The sequence below is a fragment of the Microtus oregoni genome, unplaced genomic scaffold (assembly GCF_018167655.1).
Source record: "Microtus oregoni isolate MIOR12 unplaced genomic scaffold, Mior012 000011F_ref0000422, whole genome shotgun sequence".
NCBI lineage: Eukaryota > Metazoa > Chordata > Mammalia > Rodentia > Cricetidae > Microtus > Microtus oregoni.
Window position 1 is genome coordinate 46,731,680 of NW_024543070.1, and position 21,335 is coordinate 46,753,014.

At 50.5% G+C, this 21,335-nt stretch overlaps 1 protein-coding gene across 5 annotated transcripts in view; it reads left to right on the plus strand.

The window, feature by feature from the left end:
* The window catches only part of LOC121453182 (Golgi membrane protein 1-like), a 39,622-nt gene that overhangs the window by 1,394 nt on the left and 16,893 nt on the right, over nt 1-21,335 (plus strand). For 2 of the 5 annotated variants that reach the window (XM_041659714.1, XM_041659715.1), the window contains exons 2-5: nt 6,898-7,047; nt 8,419-8,598; nt 20,271-20,325; nt 21,232-21,334. In XM_041659714.1, the coding sequence (XP_041515648.1) occupies nt 6,919-7,047; nt 8,419-8,598; nt 20,271-20,325; nt 21,232-21,334 (467 nt within the window). In that variant the 5' untranslated portion in view covers nt 6,898-6,918. Of the gene's footprint in view, nt 1-2,257; nt 2,379-6,897; nt 7,048-8,418; nt 8,599-20,270; nt 20,326-21,231; nt 21,335 lie in introns of those variants that run through there. The other 3 variants (XM_041659717.1, XM_041659716.1, XM_041659713.1) reach the window with 3 other exon arrangements.

A 21,335-nucleotide genomic window follows, 5' to 3' on the forward strand; every position in this document is an offset into this window, starting at 1 on the left:
TGTGAAAGACAGGACCTGGGAACAAAGCCTGTGAGGGGCGGTTTGGAGGGCTGGGAAAGGGAGTTTGCTGGAAGCAGGGGCCTGAGGAGCAGCCCCTGGGAATTCTGGGGTGCCGAGGGGAAAGGAAGCCCGTGAGCCCAATGTTTTACCCTCAAATTTCTTTACATGGTTGTCATTTTTTTCTTTAAAAAAAATTAAAGATTCCTTTACTTTAGGACCTAACATGAAAAATAACATCTGTAGTTTCTTTTTTTTAAAAAGGCATTTCTTGTTTGGGAAAGGGAAAAAATAAAGGTAGGAGGTGTGGCCTTCAGATGCCTTTCCTGTCCTGCTGGGGAAATGGCTAGGGGTGTGTGTACAAAAGTGTCAGTGCAGGACTGCATTCCCAACTGGGTAGACAGGACAGAGGCCCCTGGTGTGGTCGACCAGGGCCCAGGGGACTCCATGAAAGACCCTGGCTCAAACAGGGCAGTAGAGATCTGTAGAGGAAGATGCTGGACGTGGCGGGGCATCCTCCCTCATGTATGTGCACACCAACATATGAACATGCGTGCACATCGACAAACATCTGTGCACATCAACATATAAACATGCATAGCGCGCACCCAGGCTTTAGCTTCAATCTTAGAAACGTCAAGAGGTATTAAACACTCAAAATTCTTTGACAGTTTCACACCTGAAAACCTTCTCACAAACAGGCCAGTTTGCTTCCTAGGTTTTTGAAGTGTGATTATTTGGGGAGAGACTTGGCTTGAAGGTTTCAGGTGTTCCCGATTCTCCAGAGTGACTTTCTCGAGCTTCGCCAGGTGTTGCTTTAACAGGACGCAGCCTGACCGAGATCTGAGCGCCTGGCACAGATGCGCACGTTATGACAGTTACACGAGACGGCAGCTTATGCCACAGCCTGATCGTTTTCCTCTCCAAAGCCGGCTCTCCTGTATGTGTTTCTACTTCTATATAAATAAATGTGCTGATTGTCCTCACGGTATTTCTGAAGACTCAGGTTTTATTTTAGCTGCGGTTGCTGTAATGTCGGTAGAGAACCATGCTTCAATTCTTTCACTTAGTTCAGGATCCATTTCCTGTCCGGTCTGCTTCTATCCTGAAGGCTTTGACTTTGCGCGTGGCTCCCGTGCAGAGCCTGTGCCTGGCCTGACCTATCGTTGAGTTGCCTGTGTTTCACTTGTGCCTTTCACGCCATCCTAAGTGCCTGCCATTCCTGTAAGGTTTCCTGTAGCTAAAATCCGCCATGTACCCCACTGTGTACGGGCCAGCTAGATAGTTGGAAAGGTGACAGGGACGTGCCTGTGGGAGAACGTAGATTTGTGCTCCCACGTGTCCGAATACTGTCAGTGTTTTACGATCTCATAACCCAGCTGGTGAGAATCAATGAAGGACGACTTCTTGGTGTCCACTGTATGCAGATGTAATGCGGCACTCCACTCCGCCGCAACGCTCCCCTGCGACTGGATGAGGAGTGTTTCTCCTCTCCAGCTCACTGCCGCACCTCCCACAGCCTCTGGGATGTAGTGTCCCAAAGGAGATAGCTGGTCTTCTGCTTAGACAGTTCTCACATCTGAGCCCCACGAGGCCGGGCTAGCACTCTCCACTTTCTGTACTTCCATGGTTAAACATTTTTTCTTGAAGGTGACTGGTTTCCTTGATATTCTCTTTAGGTTTCTTAACCGCCTTGGGCAACAGTCTCCAGGTGAGCTGGCTAGTTTGGGTTTTTTGTTTTGTTTTTAATAAGTTTGGTATAAGCTAGGGTCATCTGGCCCGTGGTGCATTTGCTTGATTAAAGATTGATGTAGGAAGGCCACTGTGGGGGGGGGCGGCGGGGGGGCAGGTGGTCCCTATGGTATTAGAAAGCAGGCTGAGCAAACCACAGAGAGCCAACAGAGAGCAGTGTTCCCTCATGGTCTCTGCATCAGTTCCTGCCCTGAGTTCTTGCCCTGACATCCCTCTGTGATGTGGGAACTGTATGAGTCAAACCTTTTCCTCCCCAGGCTGTTTTTGGTTGTGGTAGAAACCAAACCAGGACACCAGGGTCAACCCTGCAGAATGGCCTGCAAATTACCTGACTCAGATGGCAGAATCTTCCCTATGTCTCTTTGGAGACCTTCCCCTACTACCTTGTTCTTCTGGTGGTGGTGCCCAGCCCAAGGCACCCTTGTGGAGGGGACCTGCGTTTCCACTTCCTGGTGCGCATGTGACATAATGGTTGCATTAAACAGAAAGGTGTGGCATGCCCCGAGATGCAGCTCTCAGAGTGGATTAAACAGGGAGGTGTGGCATGCCCCGAGATGCAGCTCTCAAGAGTGGATTAAACAGGGAGGTGTGGCATGCCCCAGATGCAGCTCTCAGAGTGGATTAAACAGGTAGGTGTGGCATGCCCCAGATGCAGCTCTCAGTCTGGCCAGAGTTTTATCTCTTTCTTGCATCGTACTTCTTTTCACCATTTTGCTTTTGTAGAAAAACAAAATCAGAACAGTGGGGGAACGGTCCTACAGCCTACAGCATGTCGGTGTCCTGGCTTTTATGCATTTCCCGCGTATAGGACAGGAAACCATATTCAGGCCCTGGATGTCCTTAAGTTGTTTTCATTTTCCAGCAAAACCAGAAACATACTCTACTGCCTGTTCTGTAGCCTTTGCACTCTACAGTTTGTATGCTGTGGTTTTGTTTTCTAGGTTAACACTATGATTTTCCCTTTGCTGGTGATTCTTCTCTGCACAGTACTGGCCAGGGCTGTAGTCCTTGGGAAACTCAATTTGGGAGGCTGAGACTTCAAGATGGGTCGTTGGCTGTTTCCAGTTTTAAAATATTGTTGTCTTGCTGACTTCTTAGCAGTGGCAGGAGTTTGTTACTCTAGTCAAATGATTGGTCTGATGTCCTGGCAGCAGAACTGGAGACCTGGTGTTTTCTGCTTCTCTCTGCTGCTGGTATTGAGGCAGCAGACAGGTTATTCCTTACCACGCTCCCCCCACTCACTCCCCCCACATCGCTTTTGCCAGGTCCTGCAGAGACAGGGCTGCTCTGGGCACATTCTGGTGGACATGTTAGCTGTGCCTACGCTTGTGCAGGGAATTTGATCAATGCAGAGACCAGCTTTAGGCAAGGAAGCTGCTTTAGACAGAGCCATGGCATGTTACTCTTCTGTAAGAAGTGAATGGGAAGGCTGCGTACACCGGGTTAGCACTGCGGGTGTTGTGAGCAGTTCTGTTCCCTGGAGGACTTAGCCTTAGCACTGCGGGTGTTGTGAGCAGTTCTGTTCCCTGGAGGACTTAGCCTTAGCACTGTGGGTGTTGTGAGCAGTCTGCTCTCTGGAGGACTTAGCCTTAGCACTGTCAGGATGCTGGCACTAAGGATGACTGCCAGGCATAGTAGTGTTATCTACCTTGCTGGTAGTGTTATCTACCTTGCGGTACAGCCGTTGTAAACACAGGGCAGGAAAGTCATTACTGTGCTGGCTGAAACTTTCCTATACCCACCGGGTGGGGCTGCTTCGCCCGGAGTCTTTCTGTGGAGCTCAGGCTAGCCTGGAGATTGCCCTCCTGCCTCATCCTCCTGAGAGCTGGGGTGCCAGGCGTGACCCACCCACCAAGTCCTTTTTTCACTTTCTAGAAACAATATAGACGTCCAGAATTAGAGGGCCGCGGTTTACTGTCGCAGTTTATCTCTGGGTGTGAGAAGTGAGAGGACCGCAGCCTTTGGACTTCCTGATGACTTTATGGAGGAAGTTAGCCAGACTTGGTGGACATGACCTTACGTCTCTATTAGAGGAAGTTTGTCGCTGTTTAAAGATTGTTAATGTTTAAACTCCACAATGGTCCTATTCAGAGGTCTCTGATTTAACCGTTCACTTCCGTCTTATGCTTGGAAAACAGCTATAGAGGATGGCCCTATCAGTCAAGCCGAGTTTACAGGCAATGCCAGCTGTGGCCCGGGACTGTGCTTGCTGATCTCTGACTCAGAAGCAGTTTGAGACAAGTCTGGTTTTTAAACTCAGAAGCAGCGTGGTGGTCCCAGCCTTCGAAGACCTTGCTGCTGCTGTGCAGGGAGTGGCGAACTCATCAGGGTGATTTTTGAACCAGCTACTCTGCTGTGCAGCTTGCTGTCCGGGTTTAGGTGGAGCCCAGCCTGTGGTTAAGGACAGAGGTGTGGCCCCAACCCTGTTTGCAGAAGCTGTGTTATTTCTGCTTCAGTGACTTTGTGCCCCAGGCAGGTTTCTGTTCAAGTGAAAACACTGTGGCCGAAAGCAACCTGGGGAGGAAAGGGATTATTTGACTTCCAGGTTCCAGTTCATCCTTGGAGGAAGCCAGGTTGCAGGAACTGAGGCAGAGACCATGTTGGGATACCCTTTACTGGCTTGCTTTACATGACTTGGTCAGTTTGCTTTTTGATACAACCCAGGACCGCTTGCCCAGAGGTGGTACTGCGCACAGTGAGCTGGGCCCTCCACATCAATTCCTAACCAAGAAAATGCACCTCAGCCTTGCTCACCGGCCAGTCTGGAAGAGAGGTGGTTCTCTCAGTTGGCTCCTCCTCCCAGATGACCAGAACTGTGTCAAGCTGACTAAAACCCTGACTGTAAGGCCAGCATGGCTATCCAGGTTCCTCTCATCTGTTGTTCAAATGTATTTGGCTTTTTATTAAAAATCTGTGCAAAAAAAATTTTTTTTTTTTTTAGTTTTTCGAGACAGGGTTTCTCTGTAGCTTTGGAGTCTGTCCTGGCACTAGCTCTTGTAGACCAGGCTGGCCTCGAACTCACAGAGATCCGCCTGCCTCTGCCTCCTGAGTGATGGGATTAAAGATGTGCACCACCACCTGGCCTAAAAATGGAAAGTTTTTAAAATGAGAAATACTTAATAAGTGTTGGATGTGCCAGTGTCCCTCTCTCCCCCTCCCTTCTTCCCTCCCTCCCTCCCTCCCTCCCTCTCTCCCTCCCTCTCTCCCTCCCTCCCTTTCTTAGCCAGGTGTGGTATCATACACCTTAAATCCCAGCACTTGCAAGACAAAGGCAATTGTATCTCTTTGAGTTCAAGCCTGGCCTACATAGTGAGTTCCAGGACAGCTAGCGCTACATAGAGAGAGACCGTATCCAAACAAACAACAACCAAACACCTTTAAACGAAGGTCTCTAGTCCCATCGTCCACTTGGTGCTGAGATTCTAACCCAGGGCCTTGTTTGCGCTAAACACAGGCTGCACTGAGCCACATCCTCAGGATCTTTTCTAATTTCCAAAACAAGGGGAAAAAAATTAGGCATAGAATAGTGGCTGCTGATGCCTGCAATCCCAGTCCTCGGGGGCTGGAGCAGGAGGATCACTAAGGGTTCAAAGTCAGCCTGAGCTACAGAGTCTTAGACAAAATTATCTTTTAAGCAAATATTAACTTAACAAGTTGGTTAAAACTTTAAAACACAGTAAAGCCATGAGAATCCACAGATTTTCCCATGGCTTTCCTGATTCATGGAGCTGTTTACCCCTCTCTGTGGTGGCAGCAGGTGGGGGACTGGGACTGGAGGCCAGATAGTTCAAGGCCAGCCTGGTCTACACCACAGAACTGTTCTCCCAACCCCACCACCAAAGACATAGACTTTTAACACAGAAATAAACAGTTCTTATATGTTCACCGCAGGGAGGTCTGGAGGAGGAGGTTTGCAGAGTTTAGACGGTTTAGATTTTATAGTCTAAAGTGGGTCAAGGAAAAGTGAGAATCCTGCCTGCAGTCCTCGTCCAGTGTAGCCGCTCAGCCTGCTGGCCCTGCCGGTCACTCAGTCATTCAGCTGGCTGCTGGCCCTGCCGATCGATCACTCAGTCATTCAGCTGGCTGCTGGCCCTGCTGGTCAGCCTTGCCTCTCCCCCTCCATGCAGCTGCTTCCCCACCTGAGACCCTTGTTCCCAGCAGTACGCTGGGTCGTCCCTGGCTTTGCAGTTGGCATGTCTTCCCTGGCAGTCATGCTCTAGACCACAGTGAGGCGTTTCTTTCTCTTGGAGTTGTTGGCTAGACAGTCTGCTGCAGTCACACTCACAAGCCGCCCACTGGTGATGTCTATCAGCTCTGCCTCAGTGGACAGTGGAGCCAAAGGAGAACAGCCAGTAGAGGAATGGGTACAGGAGAGAGCAGACTTGGGGTCTGTCACTAGCCATCCCCTTTGGACGAGCCACTTCTGTGTCACCGTAACCAAAGCTCTGGATGGAAGCCATGGATCTGCTTAAGGAAAGGTGTATCTTGGCTCCCGGTTTCATGGGGATTTCAGGCTCATGCTTCCCACCCCATTTCAGCCTGACTGCATATCTGACTCCCATCCCTGCTCCTGGGAGGGACAAGTACTCTTTGCTTCCTGTTGAGTGGCGACATTGCACATGTTGTAACTTGGAACAGCTCACACTCACTTCTAGCATGGTGTTCCTGCTTTGCTTCTGGAGGCTTTATTGGGGTGACAGATATGATGTGGGGGTATATGACCAAAGCTTCCCCCACTCTCTGGATAGCCTGAAGATGTCAGATTTCTCACAGATGTGGACACAGGGTTTGCTATTCCTGTTTGCAAACGTGAGCAATCTCAGGTCATACCAGACATTGAGGGCTGTGGTGCTCCCATTGTACAGATGAGCAATTCAGGGTTCAAGAGGTACGGTGTCATGCTGAGGACTCCAGCTTGTTTTGCCTGGGTCCCTGAATGGCGCCAATCCACGAGCCTCATCCCGGAGCCCTGGCCTCACCATTCGGGCATGTAGACCTGTGATTGTGGGCACTGGTACATGTTCTGCATGAAAAGGGCCCGCGTGTCACAGAGTACGTGAGTCAGTGCTCCCTCACGGTTGCCTGCCTGTGGTTTGCTTTGGGGACAGTTGTCTTAGTGTGGAAACTTAATGTGTTTTTATTTGGCAGATCCTCAGCCCTGGTTTTAAGATGATGGGATTGGGAAATGGGCGTCGCAGCATGAAGTCTCCACCCCTTATCATGGCTGCCCTGGTGGCCTGCGTCATTGTGCTGGGCTTCAACTACTGGCTCGCGAGCTCAAGAAGCATGGAACTCCAGGTATCGCGTCTATTTAGCATGCATGGAAGCCATGTGATGTTTAAAGTCGCTGGGTGACAGCACCACGTGCTCCCTGTTCATTGTCAATTCCTTGGTTCCCGTAGCCCACACTAATGGTATTTTAGGTCCCAATCCCCTCCCCAGCCCAGGACTGCTTACTCTGTGACTGTTGAGTTGTTCACACTGCATTCTGTACTCTGTGACTGTTGAGTTACAGTTCACACCACATTCTGCACTCTGAGACTGTTGAGTTACAGTTCACACCGCATTCTGTAAGATGGGTCCGTAGGCAGGCCTGTGGGCATTTTCTAATTAGTGGTTGATGTGGGTGCGCCATCCCAGTGTGTGGTGATACACATGTTGGTAGGAGAGAGGAGTCCCAGGGCAGGTAGACCAAAGTTGTGCAGAAAGAAAGCAGCCAGACAAGCCAAGAGGAGCAAACAAGTAAGCAACACTCCTATGGTCTCTGCTTCAGTTCCTGCCTCAGGCTCCTGCCCTGACTTCCCTCAGTGATGGACTGTGATTGGAACATGTTAGCCAATAGTCCATGTCCTCCCCAGGGTGCCTGTGGTCATGTCTGTCTGTCATAGCAACAGAAACCTACCTAAGACACACATTAAACAGTGACAAAGTGTCTTCTTGACAGACTTGAGCTCCTCTGTGTAGTAATAGGAGCGGCCGGGCTGTGTCCCCAGCACCCCGGCTGCCTGGCTAGCTTATGCCCCGAAATAACAACACACAAATTGTATTCATTTAAACACTGCTTGGCCCATTAGCTCTAGCCCTTACTGGCTAATTCTGATATCCCGATCAACCCCTCTCTAATAAATTGTGTAGCACCGATCTTACCGGGAAAGATTCAGTATGTCTGACCTGGCAGCTTGCTTCATCGCATGTGTCTGCCTCAGAGAGCAGAGCTATCGCGTCTGCCCAGGAGAGGGGAGCATGGCGTCTCTGAGCTCACTTCCTCTTCCTCCCAGCATTCTGTTCTGTTTACTCCACCCACCTATGTTCTAACCTATCAGGGCAAGCAGTTTCTTTATTTAATTAACCAATGACCTTCCTCCATCACCTCTGAGGCCTCCTGCCCTCTAGGACACGCGTGTTGCTTTTGCTCTGCCCTGTCTAGTCCTGCAGAGGGTAGGCTCAGTCTTCCCCTAGATGCATTGGTGATTGGCTGCCTCTGGCACGTGTCTCATTAAAGTATTTTAGCAAGTCCCCCCACCTTGTGTCCTCTGGGAAAGCTTCCACACACCCCTTCCCTTGTTCTGTTCATCATTGGGCTCCAAGCTTTGGTACTGTGAGGCCTTTGCTGAGGGAGCTGGCAGTATCTCTGTGACATGGACCTTCGGGCCTGTGATTTCCTTGTAGACACGCATCGTGGAGCTGGAAGGCCGGGTGCGCCGGGCCGCCGCAGAGAGGGGCGCTGTGGAGCTGAAGAAGAATGAGTTCCAGGGTGAACTGCAGAAGCAGCGGGAGCAGCTCGACAGGATCCAGTCCAGCCACAGCTTCCAGATGGAGAACGTTCACAGGCTGCACCAGGACGAGAAGGCAAGGCCGTTGTCCTCACCGCCCTCTTCTGAGTGACATTTACCTGGCCATGTGGCCGTGTTCCGGGTGGGGTTGGGTGAGCTCACTGGTGCAGCTGTCAGCAGTGGGGGAGTGAGCAGAGTGGAATCTCCTGCTGGCGTTCACCCCTTTCTTTTCTCCAGGCCGTGCCAAATACTTATCATAGACAGATATTTTGTGTCTTCAGGCATCTCATACACAGATTAGAGGCAGCCTAGAAACCAAGGATACTGAACATGCGTGTCAAGAACTAGTCTCCGTAAGATCTAAAAAAATACCATCAGTCCAGAAAACAAAAACCCAGTGCCCTCAAAGATTTCTGAATGGAAGGTATAAATGCAAAATTGGAAGGAGAGAAAACAAAAAGCTCTACAGGGAGAGACAAATGCAAATTAAATATGAAATATACTTTTAGGCAAACAAAACAAAACTGAGAACGTCACACGGAAAGCATTGCTCTCTAACCCCGTCAGCAAAAAGGGATCGGCAAATGGGCTGTCAGCTGCACCTTAGACCAGCTGAACAAATGCCTGCTGTTCATTGACCTCCTAAGCCCACTTGGTTTTTCTTTTTTTATGTGACTAAACTGTTTATTCACGTCTAAAACAGTGGACAGCATTAGTGTCTTCCACACCAAAGTACACCAAAGCCACGGCCACTTGGGGTCTCTCCCTCCCTGGCCGTGGCTGGTTGGTTGGAAGGAGGCGAGTGTGAGGGCTATGGTCTCAGGTCCCTGAGACAAATGCCCCAGAGAAACAGCTTCATGGAGGAAGAAGGGCTCTGTGCGGGGAGGGCTCTGTGCGGGGAGGACTCTGCTGTTCCCCTGGACGTGCCTTAATTCCACCCCAGCCCCAGCTTGTGGCAGGGTGTACTCACCGCCCCCCCCCCCCCCCCCCCCCCCCCCCCCCCCCGTCTACCCTCTACAACCCATACCAGTCTAGGCATCCCTCAGTCTAATCACCTCTAGAGTCAGGTTCCACAGGCTTCTTCCTGTTCTCCTCATAGTAGCGGAGATTGAATCCAGGCCCTTTCATCTGCTCCCTGCTCCAAATTTTTAAAGATGTTTTTTAAGTTTTGGAATAGGGTCCCAGTAAGTTTCCCAGGCTGGCCTTGACCTGACTATGTAGCCCAGGCTGGCCTTGAACTCAGTGCTTTTGCCTCAGCATCCTTAGTGTTCCTGCTTTTGTTGCAGACGTCACCCAGGGTGAGATCTAGACCCTGGATGGCTCCAAGGGCCAGCTTCCTCTTGGCTTCCAGCTACATTCTTCCTTTATTGGTGGGGTGAGAAAGTCACTTATGTGACTGGATGGTGGGGACCTGCGGGTGGTGTGGCTGTCTGCCTGTCCCCCGCCCCCCGCCCAGACACTCACAGCCCCTCATGTCTGTGCTTTTGGAGACTGTGACAGGCCAGCTGGCTGTGTGACAGGGATGAAGTCCTTCCTCCATCGCCAAATGCCTGCTCCTTCTGAGGTAACCGGGCCCAGCTCCCAGTCCAGTTCCTCAGTGTCTCTTCGTGGGTCTTCTGAGGGAGTCTTGCTAAGGCGCAACGCCCAGCGGTGGAGTTTTCTCAATGGTGGTTATGTTGTCTGTCGGTCCTCTGCAGCACGGTAGCCACTAGCCACGTGAGGCTGTCGAATGGCTGAATGGTGGCTGAAGGGACTAACGGGTGGGATTTAATTTTAAGTAATAGAAATAATATTGTCAAATACGGTCAGTGGCTGTCCTGGCTGGCATAAGTGTGGGTGATCAGTAAGGAAGCTGATTTGGGCTTAGGCTTTGGGGGTCATGTTCCATAAACAAACAAGCCAGACTCATGGGTAGGTCTCAGGAGGTTCTTAGCTTTCTGCCCTTGCTCTTTGAGGGTCGCACATATGCAAAGGGCTGGGCACCCCAATTCTAACAATGTGATATCCGAAGTGTGCCACAGTCTGAGACGTTTTCAGCGCCTGACTCAAACAGGTGTGGACTTGGGCACGTTTCCGATGTCTTGTTTCAGATGAGGTGTGCTGAACATGTCAAGTTTATGTAGATATAGATACTAAAATCTGCGAAGCTTTGGTCCTGACATACGAGTGGTCCCAAGCATTTCCCCTGCAGGAGAGGGTCACGGAAGGTGAGATCACCCTTGGCCGGTCCCTGCTCCCCTGAGAGTCTCCCTGCTTGCTGGTCAGCTGCTGGGGTATCGGTCAGTTCATCAAGCTGGCTGCTGTTTGTGCCTCCCCGTGGGGTTTGAACTTACCTGAGAGCTCATGGGAAAAGACTTAAAGCAGTGCGTGCTGTCTCAGACTGCCTAGGGCTCTTGTTAAGAGGCTTGCCCACACATTTCTGTGCCCCCACATTTTGTCTGGTCCCAGGTCACTGTGCCGCGGCTGCTGATCCAGAGACTGCAGACTGAGATCATGCGTTTTGTGGCATCAAGGCTAAAAAGGAGATAAACAAACGCTCTCTTTTTAGCCTTTTGAATTTTCCTAAGTGAATGGTTTTGTTTGTTTGTGTTTTAGTTTTTGAGATAGGGTTTCTCTGTGTAGCCCTGGCTGTCCTGGAACTCGGTGGATAGACCAGGCTAGCTTTGAACTCAGAGATCCACTTGCCTATGCCTCCTGAGTGCTGGGATCAAAGTTGTGCATGCGCTGCCATGCCCAGCTAGTGAAGGCCAGGGTGATGAGTGAATGACAACAAGGTTGAACTAAACTATTTTTAAAAGATTTACTTAGTATATGTGTATGAGTGTTTTTCCTACACGGAAATGCTACAGGTATGTGCCTGGTATCTACAGAAGCCAAAAGAGAGCCCTAGATCCCCTGGAGCTGGAGTTCCAGATGGTTGTGAGGTGCTGCATTTGCTGGATGCCAGACCCAGGCCTTCTCTGCTTTTCATCGCTGAGCCTTCTGTTAGCCCCTGAACTAGACTCTATTTATTCAAACTTGCTGGCATTGGTGGAAGCTGCACCAGGTGAGACCTTACTGCCCATCCTTATATCTTGCACCAAGGTTGCTGCCTTGCCTAGAATTCAAATGAGGGTGGGGCTTGGGGTCCTTGAGCAAGTGTGAGGTACCAACCCCTCCAGAAGCTTAATAGGACCCAACTGTAATCTCCACCCACATTTTATACGTTTAGAGACAGGATTTTTGCATCCCAGGCCACCTGAGAACTTCCTGTCCTCCTGCCTCTGCTTCCCAAATGGTGGGATTACAGGTTGTTAACCACCCCCTGCCCCCCAGCAAGGATGAGATCATCCACACAATTTTTGAGCCAAATTTGAATCGAGCTTTATTAACTACTGATCAAGATGATGGTCACTAGCCAGGTCCATACCAGGGATTCCCACTGAATGGCTGTGAATTAATTCCTTGTGTCCCTTGCTTATAAAGGTAAAACCCACAAGGCTACACACTTCCTCCCTTTGTCCAATCGGGGGCAAGCATACATCCTGATGTACCTCCTGCCTGTGTGTGATCAGCCCATCCCGCGCAATTAGCAAACAACCTTGTTTGCAGAGTGGAAATACGCAGCTTGTTACCTTCCGTGAACAACAGCCTCCAGCATTCCCGGAAGTATCTGGCCTTGCGCAAGTGGGGTTTACAGGTTAGAGGCATTTTTGTTTTCTAGATCTCTTAAGCACAGGAATTTAAACTTAAAACATATCTGTAGCCTTCACAAGGCACCCAGATACTACTTGAGGATCATAATAAATTATAAAATTGGGTGTGCCTGCCCCTTCTTCGTCTCTGCATTCTCCCCTGCCTCTGTGAACTTTGATGGTTAGCCTTCTAGCTTAGATTGCTGAGCTTTCTCACTCCCAAAAGTAATGCTTTTTTATGTTCGTTTTTCAGGCATTTGCTCAGGTCCTCATTCTTCTTGTAGTTAGTTTTCCTTTGAGGTCTTTGTTGAGTTCATATCTAGTTCATTCCTTAAAGTGGCCACAGCCTCCTTAACCTCCAATGACCTTTGGTGGCCTGAGTATTAAATGCATGTGATATAAACATCTATACAGGGGCTGGAGAGATGGCTCAGTGGTTAAGAGCACTGTCTGCTCTTCCAGAGGTCCTGAGTTCAATTCCCAGCAACCACATGGTGGCTCCAAACCATCTGTAAAGAGATCTGGCGCCGTCCTCTGGCATGTCGGTATAAATGGAGGCAGAAAGTTGTATACATAATAAATGAATCTTTAGCCAGGCGGTGGCGGCGCACGCCTTTAATCCCAGCACTCGGGAGGCAGAGGCAGGCGAATCTCTGTGAGTTCGAGACCAGCCTGGTCTACAAGAGCTAGTTCCAGGACAGGCTCCAAAACCACAGAGAAACCCTATCTTGAAAAACAAAAACAACAACAAAAAAAATTGGGCCTTGCCCACCTCCCGTCTCTCTTTCTTGCTTCTCTGCCTGTCTCTCTCTGTTGCCCCCCCCCCCCCAACACACACACCTGTTTGACTTCCTGCTGGCCAGGTGCCAGGAGCTCACACCCAGCCAAGAAGATGGTTTTGTCTTTACCTGCTAGTCCTGCCATAACAAATGACCACAGAGTAAGCCCACGTGGAGTTTACCGTTTGTCAAGGTCAGAAGTCTTAAAGGACTTTTAAGTCTTACAGTCACCAGGATCCTGTCCCTGTAGACACCAGGGACAGCCTTCCGCCTGTCCTCAAGCTTCCAGAGATCCCCTGGGGACACATTTCTGCAGCTTACCTCCCCTCCCCCCCAGAAATGCGGCCTTCTTCCTTCTGGCTTTCCACGTCTTTGCCTCTCTCTTGTGAATACCAGGCACATGGGAGAGGGGCTTTCATTAGCCTAAGGAGTTCTGTGGGTACCCCCAGAGTGATAGGAAGTTTACAGGTGCATCTACCCCATTTACAGTATCTTGTGCCTCTGTGTCAACTGTCACTTCCTCCATAGCCATTGTAAGCAGATTGGGGAGGCTGGCCAGCTGTCAAGGGAGGACTCTACACCTCTGCCTGTGTGAGCACTATCAAAGGATTTGATTGTAGTCATGTTTTTAAATGCTGTTCTTCCTTCTGCGTGTGCGTGTTCCCGTGTGTGTCCATGTGAGTGCACCTGCACGTGTGTGCACATGGAGAACGGAGGTTAATGTCAGCCTCCCTTCCCCACTCTCCACCTTATGCTTTGAGACAGGGTCTCTCACTGAGCTTGGGGCTCTTGGCCTTGGCTAGACCAGCTGGTCAGCAGACCCCAGGTGCCCTCCTGTTTGTCTCCTGCGAGCTGGGATTGTTGGTCTGTGCCGCAGTGTGGCTTTTCATGTAGGTGCTGGGTGCCTGAGCTGAGGTCGGAATGCTTGCATGCTTGCCTAAGGTCCTTTTTTGTTAGTTTGAGCTTTGTTGTTGTTGTTTTTTTTGCATGTATATATCTGTCTGTGAGGGTATGTGTACATGTGTGTGCAGAGTAGATGCCACTAGAGGCCTTGGGGTGTCCTCTTCTGTTGCTGTCCTCTGATTATATCTTTGAGGCAGGGTCTCTTGTGTCCTGGGCTTGTGTTTTCTCAGTTAGGTTGGAGATAACAAGCTTGGCAGTCCTCCTGTCTTGCTACCTTGGAGCTGGGAGCAAGCACAACTGCTGGGACTGCCACTGTGGTCCCTGAGATGGCACAGAAATCCTCTTGCCTGCTAACGATCTTTCTAGTTCCATTTTTTTGGAGGCAGTCTGGCCTGAAACGTACTGTGTGGCCCAGGCTAGTCTCAAACTCACAGCAATCCTCCTGCCTCAGATTCCCAGTTAGAAACATGTTTCTAAAGATTTAAGAGGCAGCTGGGCTTGAGGTTTTAATTGACAGAAACCTGTAACATTCCTGTGTGAGTGTTGTGAGGAGCGGCGGGCTATGTTCCCGGCACCCGGCCGCCCGCATGGCTAGCCTATGCCCCGAAATAATTACACGGAAACTGTATTCTTTTAAACACTGCCTGGCCCATTAGTTCCAGCCTCTTATTGGCTAGCTCTTACATATTGGTCTAACCCATTTCTAATATTCTGTGTAGCCCACGAGCTGGCTTACCAGGGAAGATCTTAACCTGCGTCTGTCTGGAGCGGGAGAATCATGGCGACTCCCTGACTCAGCTTCTTTCTCCCAGCATTCTGTTCTGTCTACTCCGCCTACCTAATTTTCTGCCTATCAGGCCAAGCAGTTTTCTTTATTAGTTAACCAGTGAAAGCAACAGATAAGATACAAGACCCACCTCCATCATGTGAGGCTCTGCATTGTCTCCCAAGGTTACCTTCCTGTCAGAAGGCTGATTTGGGGTCCAGTGATCTTCTGTAGTCTTGGGTGCCGTCTTGGGTCTGGGGCAGGGCAAGAGGCGGAGATCCCTGTCTACTGGGTAGAACTGTTGGACAAATGTGGACCTTCTGCCATTCGCTCATGTGGATTGCCAAACCTTAGTCAGAAATAGCTTCCCTGTCAGTGTCTGTCTGTGGCATCCTGGCAGCTGTGTCTGCCTTGACATTTGTCTTTGCTGTGTTCCTGCCAAGCTTGTGAACTAGCCGGCAGCAGGGCATGAAGAAAATTCTTAGAGTGCATTTCCTTTGTGATGGAAAAGATCTCTGAGCCCTGATGGAAAGGAAGCCACAGAGGCCTGCACATTGCTTTGTGCTCAGAGAAAGAAATGCCCGTAGGCACAGCTGCTGTGAGCCTGGGTGTGAGCCCTGCCTCTTCAAAAACAGAAGCCCTGGGGAGGTAGGGGAAGAACTGGGCCTCTGGCAGGGAGACCCTCACTTTCAGCCTGCTAGGGTGCCCTGAGGTGCTGACAATGTCCTGGTTCTCCCTGTGTGTGACACTGTCCTGAGGGGACTGAAATGTCTACTCGCCCTAGATAGGGAACCAAAAACAAACCAAAATACAGACGCCACCAGAGTCCACTGCGGTAAACTGGTGAGTTTTACAATGTTGCTTACAGGAGCAGAACATGATTCAGACAGCTTTGCTTCTGCGGGGAACCACTCACCCATGTGATGCTGGCATCACAACCTTACTGGGAATGAGTGTGGAAAGTGGAATTGAGTGTTCCGGCCTTGCTATGCAGGATCACATGTATCCAGAGAACACACTGACATGGGCCCATGGTGTCCTCCAGCAGACAGCTGTGCACAGTCTGAGGGTGTCATACATTGGTGCACAGTCTGAGGGTGTCATACAGCTGTGCACAGTCTGAAGGCATAATACAGCTGTGCATGGTCTGAGAGCATCATACAGCTGTGCACGGTCTGAGGGCGTCATAGAGCTGTGCACGGTCTGAGGGCGTCATACAGCGGTGCACAGTCTGAGGGTGTCATACAGCTGTGCACAGTCTGAAGGCATACAAGTGTTGCTTTCTCTACTTCACTTGGCAGAACCTGCTGGACTAGAAGCGGCTGTGGCAGGATGGCGGACTGCTGGTGGCTGTCCTGAGCAGAGGGTGGTGCTGCAGTGCAGAGAGGAGGCCTGGGGCCCTTCCCAAGGGTGTGTTAAGTCAGGAAAGCCCACTTGGCCTGGAGTTTAGACTATTGGGTTAAATAACAGGCCCCTGGGGCTAGGTCAGGTGAGCAGGACAGAAAGGTGGTTGTGTGTGTGTTCCCCCTGCCCCCCATTCAGGTCACTCTTGAAACTCCTGAAGTGAGAATAGATCCCAGAATGGGTGTGGCACACCCTGGTCCTCCACTGGAGTTGTGGGCTGGGCCTTCCTGCTCAGCCCAGTTGTGAAGGTGGGAAGATGTTGCTCTCCTTAAAGGCACACGATATCCTCGATATCCTCGTAGGAGTTGCTTTGGTTGTGTGGTGCAGCCAGCCTGTGTGCACTTGGCCTGCAGACGCCCTTTTGACAGAGAGCAGCCATGCTTTTCCTGCTCTTTGTCCCCCCCCCCCCCCAACCTCACAAAACATCCATAGTCAGGAGGGAGACACCATTCGGCTCCTTGCTGTTCAGAACACTGGCTATATAGAGGTGCGGGAATCGGGTAGTCGTGAAGGCCAGAGGCTTTCATGTGTGGAGGGTGGATTTGCAGGCAGAGCTGCCTTAGGTCTACAGGTCTCCTATGGAACGTCTTTGGACTGCAGCCATGGAAAAGGAGGGCAGCCTTTGCGGCGCGTTCGGTGGTTTGGCTGTGGATTGCCATGCATAGGCGCCTGCACCATGGGGTTGGCCCCAGCTGGCAGTGCTATTTCAGGAGGCTGTAGAAACAGGTCGCTGGGGGCATCTGATGAGCCTGTTTCTTTCCAATTGAACCACTCCCTCCTGGAGGGAGCCAGAGTGTTCAGACACCGAGGAAGCTCACTGAGGAGGCTTGAACCACCATGAAACTTTTCCTCCAGAGGTTACACAGGCAAGAAGGAATTGTGGGGGAGTCTTTAATAGAGCGGCCTGCAAGGGGAGCTCCAAGGTACAGCTTTCCTGAATGCCGAGGTGAATTTTCAGTGAGGAGCCTCGGAGTCAGCCATGCTCCTGTAGTAGCCCCTCACTCCCATTGCTGTGACACCCCCCCCCCCCCCCAGTAAAACCCCACAGTTCACCAAGCTAGGCTTGTGTTATGTTGGAAGTATGCGGTTTGCTCACAACTCCCCAAGGAAAGGACCTCGGGACTACCTTGTCCCTGCCTCCTGTGTCCGTCTGGTCACCCTGGTCACCGTGGTGTGAGCTCCTCTCCATGATCCTTATCACAGTGGCCTGCCAGTGTCTTCTGAAACCCTGATCAATGTCACAGTGACAGAGAGCCCTACACAACTCACCGTGAAAGATCAAGTCAGAGTTCAACCTGAAGGTCAGGAAAGCAAAACAGCCATCCATTTGCTCTTACCTCCATCTCAGTCTGAAAATGGTGATCCTGCCTCCAGGAATCTCAGACTGAGACTGTCTGAGAGCTGTCTCCTCCTGTTTTATATTCCTCTCTAGTTCTGGGACTAAAGGTGTGCACCACTACTGCCTGGTTTCTATGATAAACTAGTGTGTCTACTGGGATTAAAGGTGTGTGTCACCACTGCCTGGTCTGTAAGGCTGATGGGTGCAGCTGTTTTACTCTCTGATCTTCAGGCAAGCTTTCTTTATTAAAATACAAATGGAATATCACTATACCCTCTCATAAAAGACAAACCAATGAGACAGAAACACACCCAGTTTCCAGGACAAGAGGACTTCGGGAGTGAAGTCTAAAGACCCCGGTCAATGGCCCTCTTCATGCTTGAGCTTGGTGTGATGTTCCCAATTCGCTGGGTGGATGCGTGGGGAGGCAGGACATGCTCAGCTGCCGCCAAAGGAGACACCCAGGCTGTGGGCCGGCCACCTGGGCGTCTGCTGTTCTGAGGTCGGGCCCCTCTGCAGTGCGAGCTAATGTGGCCCAGAGTGTTTGTGGCCAGCTCTGACGTGGCAGACGGGAAAGCTAGAGAGATATTATTAGCTTCAGTGACTATTGTTGAGGAAAGTGAGTCTGGTTCCTGTGTCTGTGCCCTGGAGAGAGGAATCCCCATCTCTGCTGAGTCCTGAGGGAGGACGGGGAGGGGAGAGAACTCTGCTGCAGAGGCCTTCATCTCCCTTTCCTGTGCCTGCTTTCCCACGAGCCCCATCCATAGCTGCTGAGCCCTGTTGATAGCTCCTGGCATTTCCTGGAGACACATGGGAAGACATGCTGTGGAAGGGGGCTTTGTTGTTTGTAGGTTTGGGAAACAGCCATGGGAGATGAATAGCCTTGGCTGCCTTAGACCTCTGAATAGACCTGCCTGGTCTCAGAATCACAGACGTTTGCCTGCCTCTGCTGGGATTAAAGTTATGCACCACAACATCCTACTTTAAGATTTAATTTTTATAAATGTGGCAGAGGGGTGTGTGTGTGTGTGTGTGTGTGTGTGTGTGTGTGTGTGTGTGTGTAATTGTGGGGAAATGTAAACAAGAAAGCACAGCAGGATGGGTTCCTTACATCAGACTTCAGTATTGTCAGCTGTCTCTCTCTGCATGCAGTGCGCCTCTGCCCACAGTGTCTGGGGCTGCTTTACTCCATGAAGGGCTGAGATAACTGCAGTCCGTAAGACCATATGGGGTAGAAAATTCCAGTTGCCTCAGAGCTGTTCTAGCATATTCTCCTCCTGCGTTTGCGAAGAGAGGTACCCCAGTCTGCTCACTGCCAGCTCTGTAAGAAACACATGCACTTCATACAGGTCATAAAACCTGCAGAAGCAACTGGTTTTGTTTTTACTTCTTTTGGACTTCTGTGTCACGGAGGTCACACTTCCCCACATGGCTGTCCCCCTCCCCTCTCAGCAATGGAAACTACCTTTCTTTGGTTGTCCTGGGGCTTCACTGCTTGAGGTTTCTCGTGTGAGTGGAGTCCATGCAACAGTTTTTTATAGCCAGGTGATGGTGGTGGTGGTGCACACCTTTTATTCCAGCACTTGGGAGGCAGAGGTGATCAGATCTCGGTGAGTTCGAGGCTAGCTTGGTCTACAGAGCTTGTTCTAGGACAGCCAGGGCTACACAGAGAGACTCAATTTTGAAAAACAAAAACAGACAAACAAAAAATTTCCTTTTGTGAGTGGCCTCTTTTTTCACCTAACCCCAAGTCTTAGAGGTTCATTTGCGTTGTATGTGTGTTGGAATCTTCTCTTTTTTTTCTTTTTGGTTTTTCGAGACAGGGTTTCTCTATAACAGTCCTGGTTGTTTTGGAACTCTCTTTGTAGACCAGGTTGTCCTCAAACTCACTGAGATCCACCTGCCTCTACCTCTCAAATAAATGCTTGGATTAAAGGTGTGTGCCACCACCACCCGGCACTGGAATCTCCCTAAAGGCTATGCAATACACCTGTAATACACCTGTAATACATTTGTAATACACCTGTAATACACGTGCAATACACCATGTGTCTGTCTGTCTACTCATGGGCTCTAAGATCACTTCACCTTCTGGCTGTGAGACAGACTGCAGTGAATGTGGACAGTTGAGGATCCTTTCTGAATTATTTGCATGTATATTTGGAGAGAGATTGTGGGGTCTGGGACAGATTCATCCATGCAGTTTAGCAAATGCATGCTTTTTTGCCCAGAGCAGCAGGAAGTTTGGCTGGGGAAGTCCTATTCCTAGAGTGGGCCTTCTTAGTCTCTCATTCTCCACCCCTCCATACCCGTGTAAAAGAAATACTTCTCTAGGAAATTGTCTCCGTGGTAGAAGAGTTTTACCAGTACCCTTCTGGGGACTTCCCTACCATTGCCAGATTACTCCCAAAGCAAGCATTTCCCGCACGCGTTCCTGTGTTCCTCTCCGGGCACGCATTCCTGTTTTCCTTTCCGGGCATGCTTTTCTGTGTTCCTCTCCGGGCACTCATTCCTGTGTTCCTCTCCCGGCACGCGTTCCTGTGTTCCTCTCCGGGCACGCGTTTCTGTGTTCCTTTCCGGGCACGCGTTCCTGTGTTCCTCTCCGGGCACGCGTTCCTGTGTTCCTCTCCGGGCACACTTTTCTGTGTTCCTCTCCCGGCACTCATTCCTGTGTTCCTCTCCCGGCACGCATTCCTGTGTTCCTCTCCAGGCACGCGTTCCTGTGTTCCTCTTCGGGCACTCGTTCCTGTGTTCTTCTCCCAGCACGCATATCTCTGGGCACTCCGCCTTCCTGTGTTCCTCTCCCAGCACGCGTTCCTGTCTGTGTTCATCTCTTGGCACACATTTATCAGCTGTCTGATTTGGCATTTGTCTTCCTTGCAGGCGATTTTAGTGGGTAACATCACCACAGGCGAGAAGCTCATCAGAGACCTGAAAGGTAAGTCCCCTCCCGCCAGCCCAGCAGCTGCCTCATGGGAAAGCCTGCCTGGCCCTGTCCCAATGCCTCACAATGGCCTCCCCTGGCTCTGTCACTATAATCTTATGTTAGGAGTAACCGAGCCATCCTTAATGTAATCTTATCTGTCCTTATAAACTATTACGGTGACATTGCAAGTTATGATGGAAGTAATTCAGCCCTTTGGTTTATGACTCTTTAGGAAATACTGGGAGGGTGTGCTGAGTTTGGGGCACTTGCCTGGTGTTCACCGAGACCTTAGGTCCAGTCTGCACCACCAAACAAGTAACGAAATTGGATGAGGGATGCTCAAGCTGAGCATCCCTGAGGTACGAGCCTCCGCCACCACGTGGAAAATCCTACGTCTGACCTGCACAAAATCCTTGTGCACTGTGCCCTAATCATAATTTTACTGAAAATAAACCTTCACTAACCACCTAAAAATATAGTGTAGCACAAAATCCTTGTGCAAAGTTAATTTTGAGCTGCGTATATAAAGCACGTATGAGGGCCGGTGAGGAGGCGCAGCAGGAAAGAGGCTTGCTGCCCAGCCTGATGACCCGAGTTTGATCCCAAGGCCACGTAGTCCAAGGAGAGAACTGAGTCTCACAAGTTGACCTTTGACCTCCGCACATGCGCAGTGGTGCACATACAAGCACAAAGTCTAATAGTTAAACATTTTAATAGAGATTTCAAATAGGATCGAGGAACAGGTTTCTGTGGGAGAGATGGTTGGCATCGTGATGGCAGGGGAGGGGCTCTTCTCTCTCTCCCCTTCTACTCCCCTCTATGTCATTTGTGCTGAGTGTGGTACTGTTGTGTCTTGTGTGTCTGAGTGGCAGGACAGCCACACAGAGACCAGTGGAGTGATTTGTGTCCTTGCCTTAGCCCAGCTGAAGGCTCTGCAGAGCAGTTATGGCAGATTGCAGCAGGACATCCTCCAGTTCCAGAGGAACCAGACTAGCCTGGAGAAGAAGTTCTCCTATGACCTG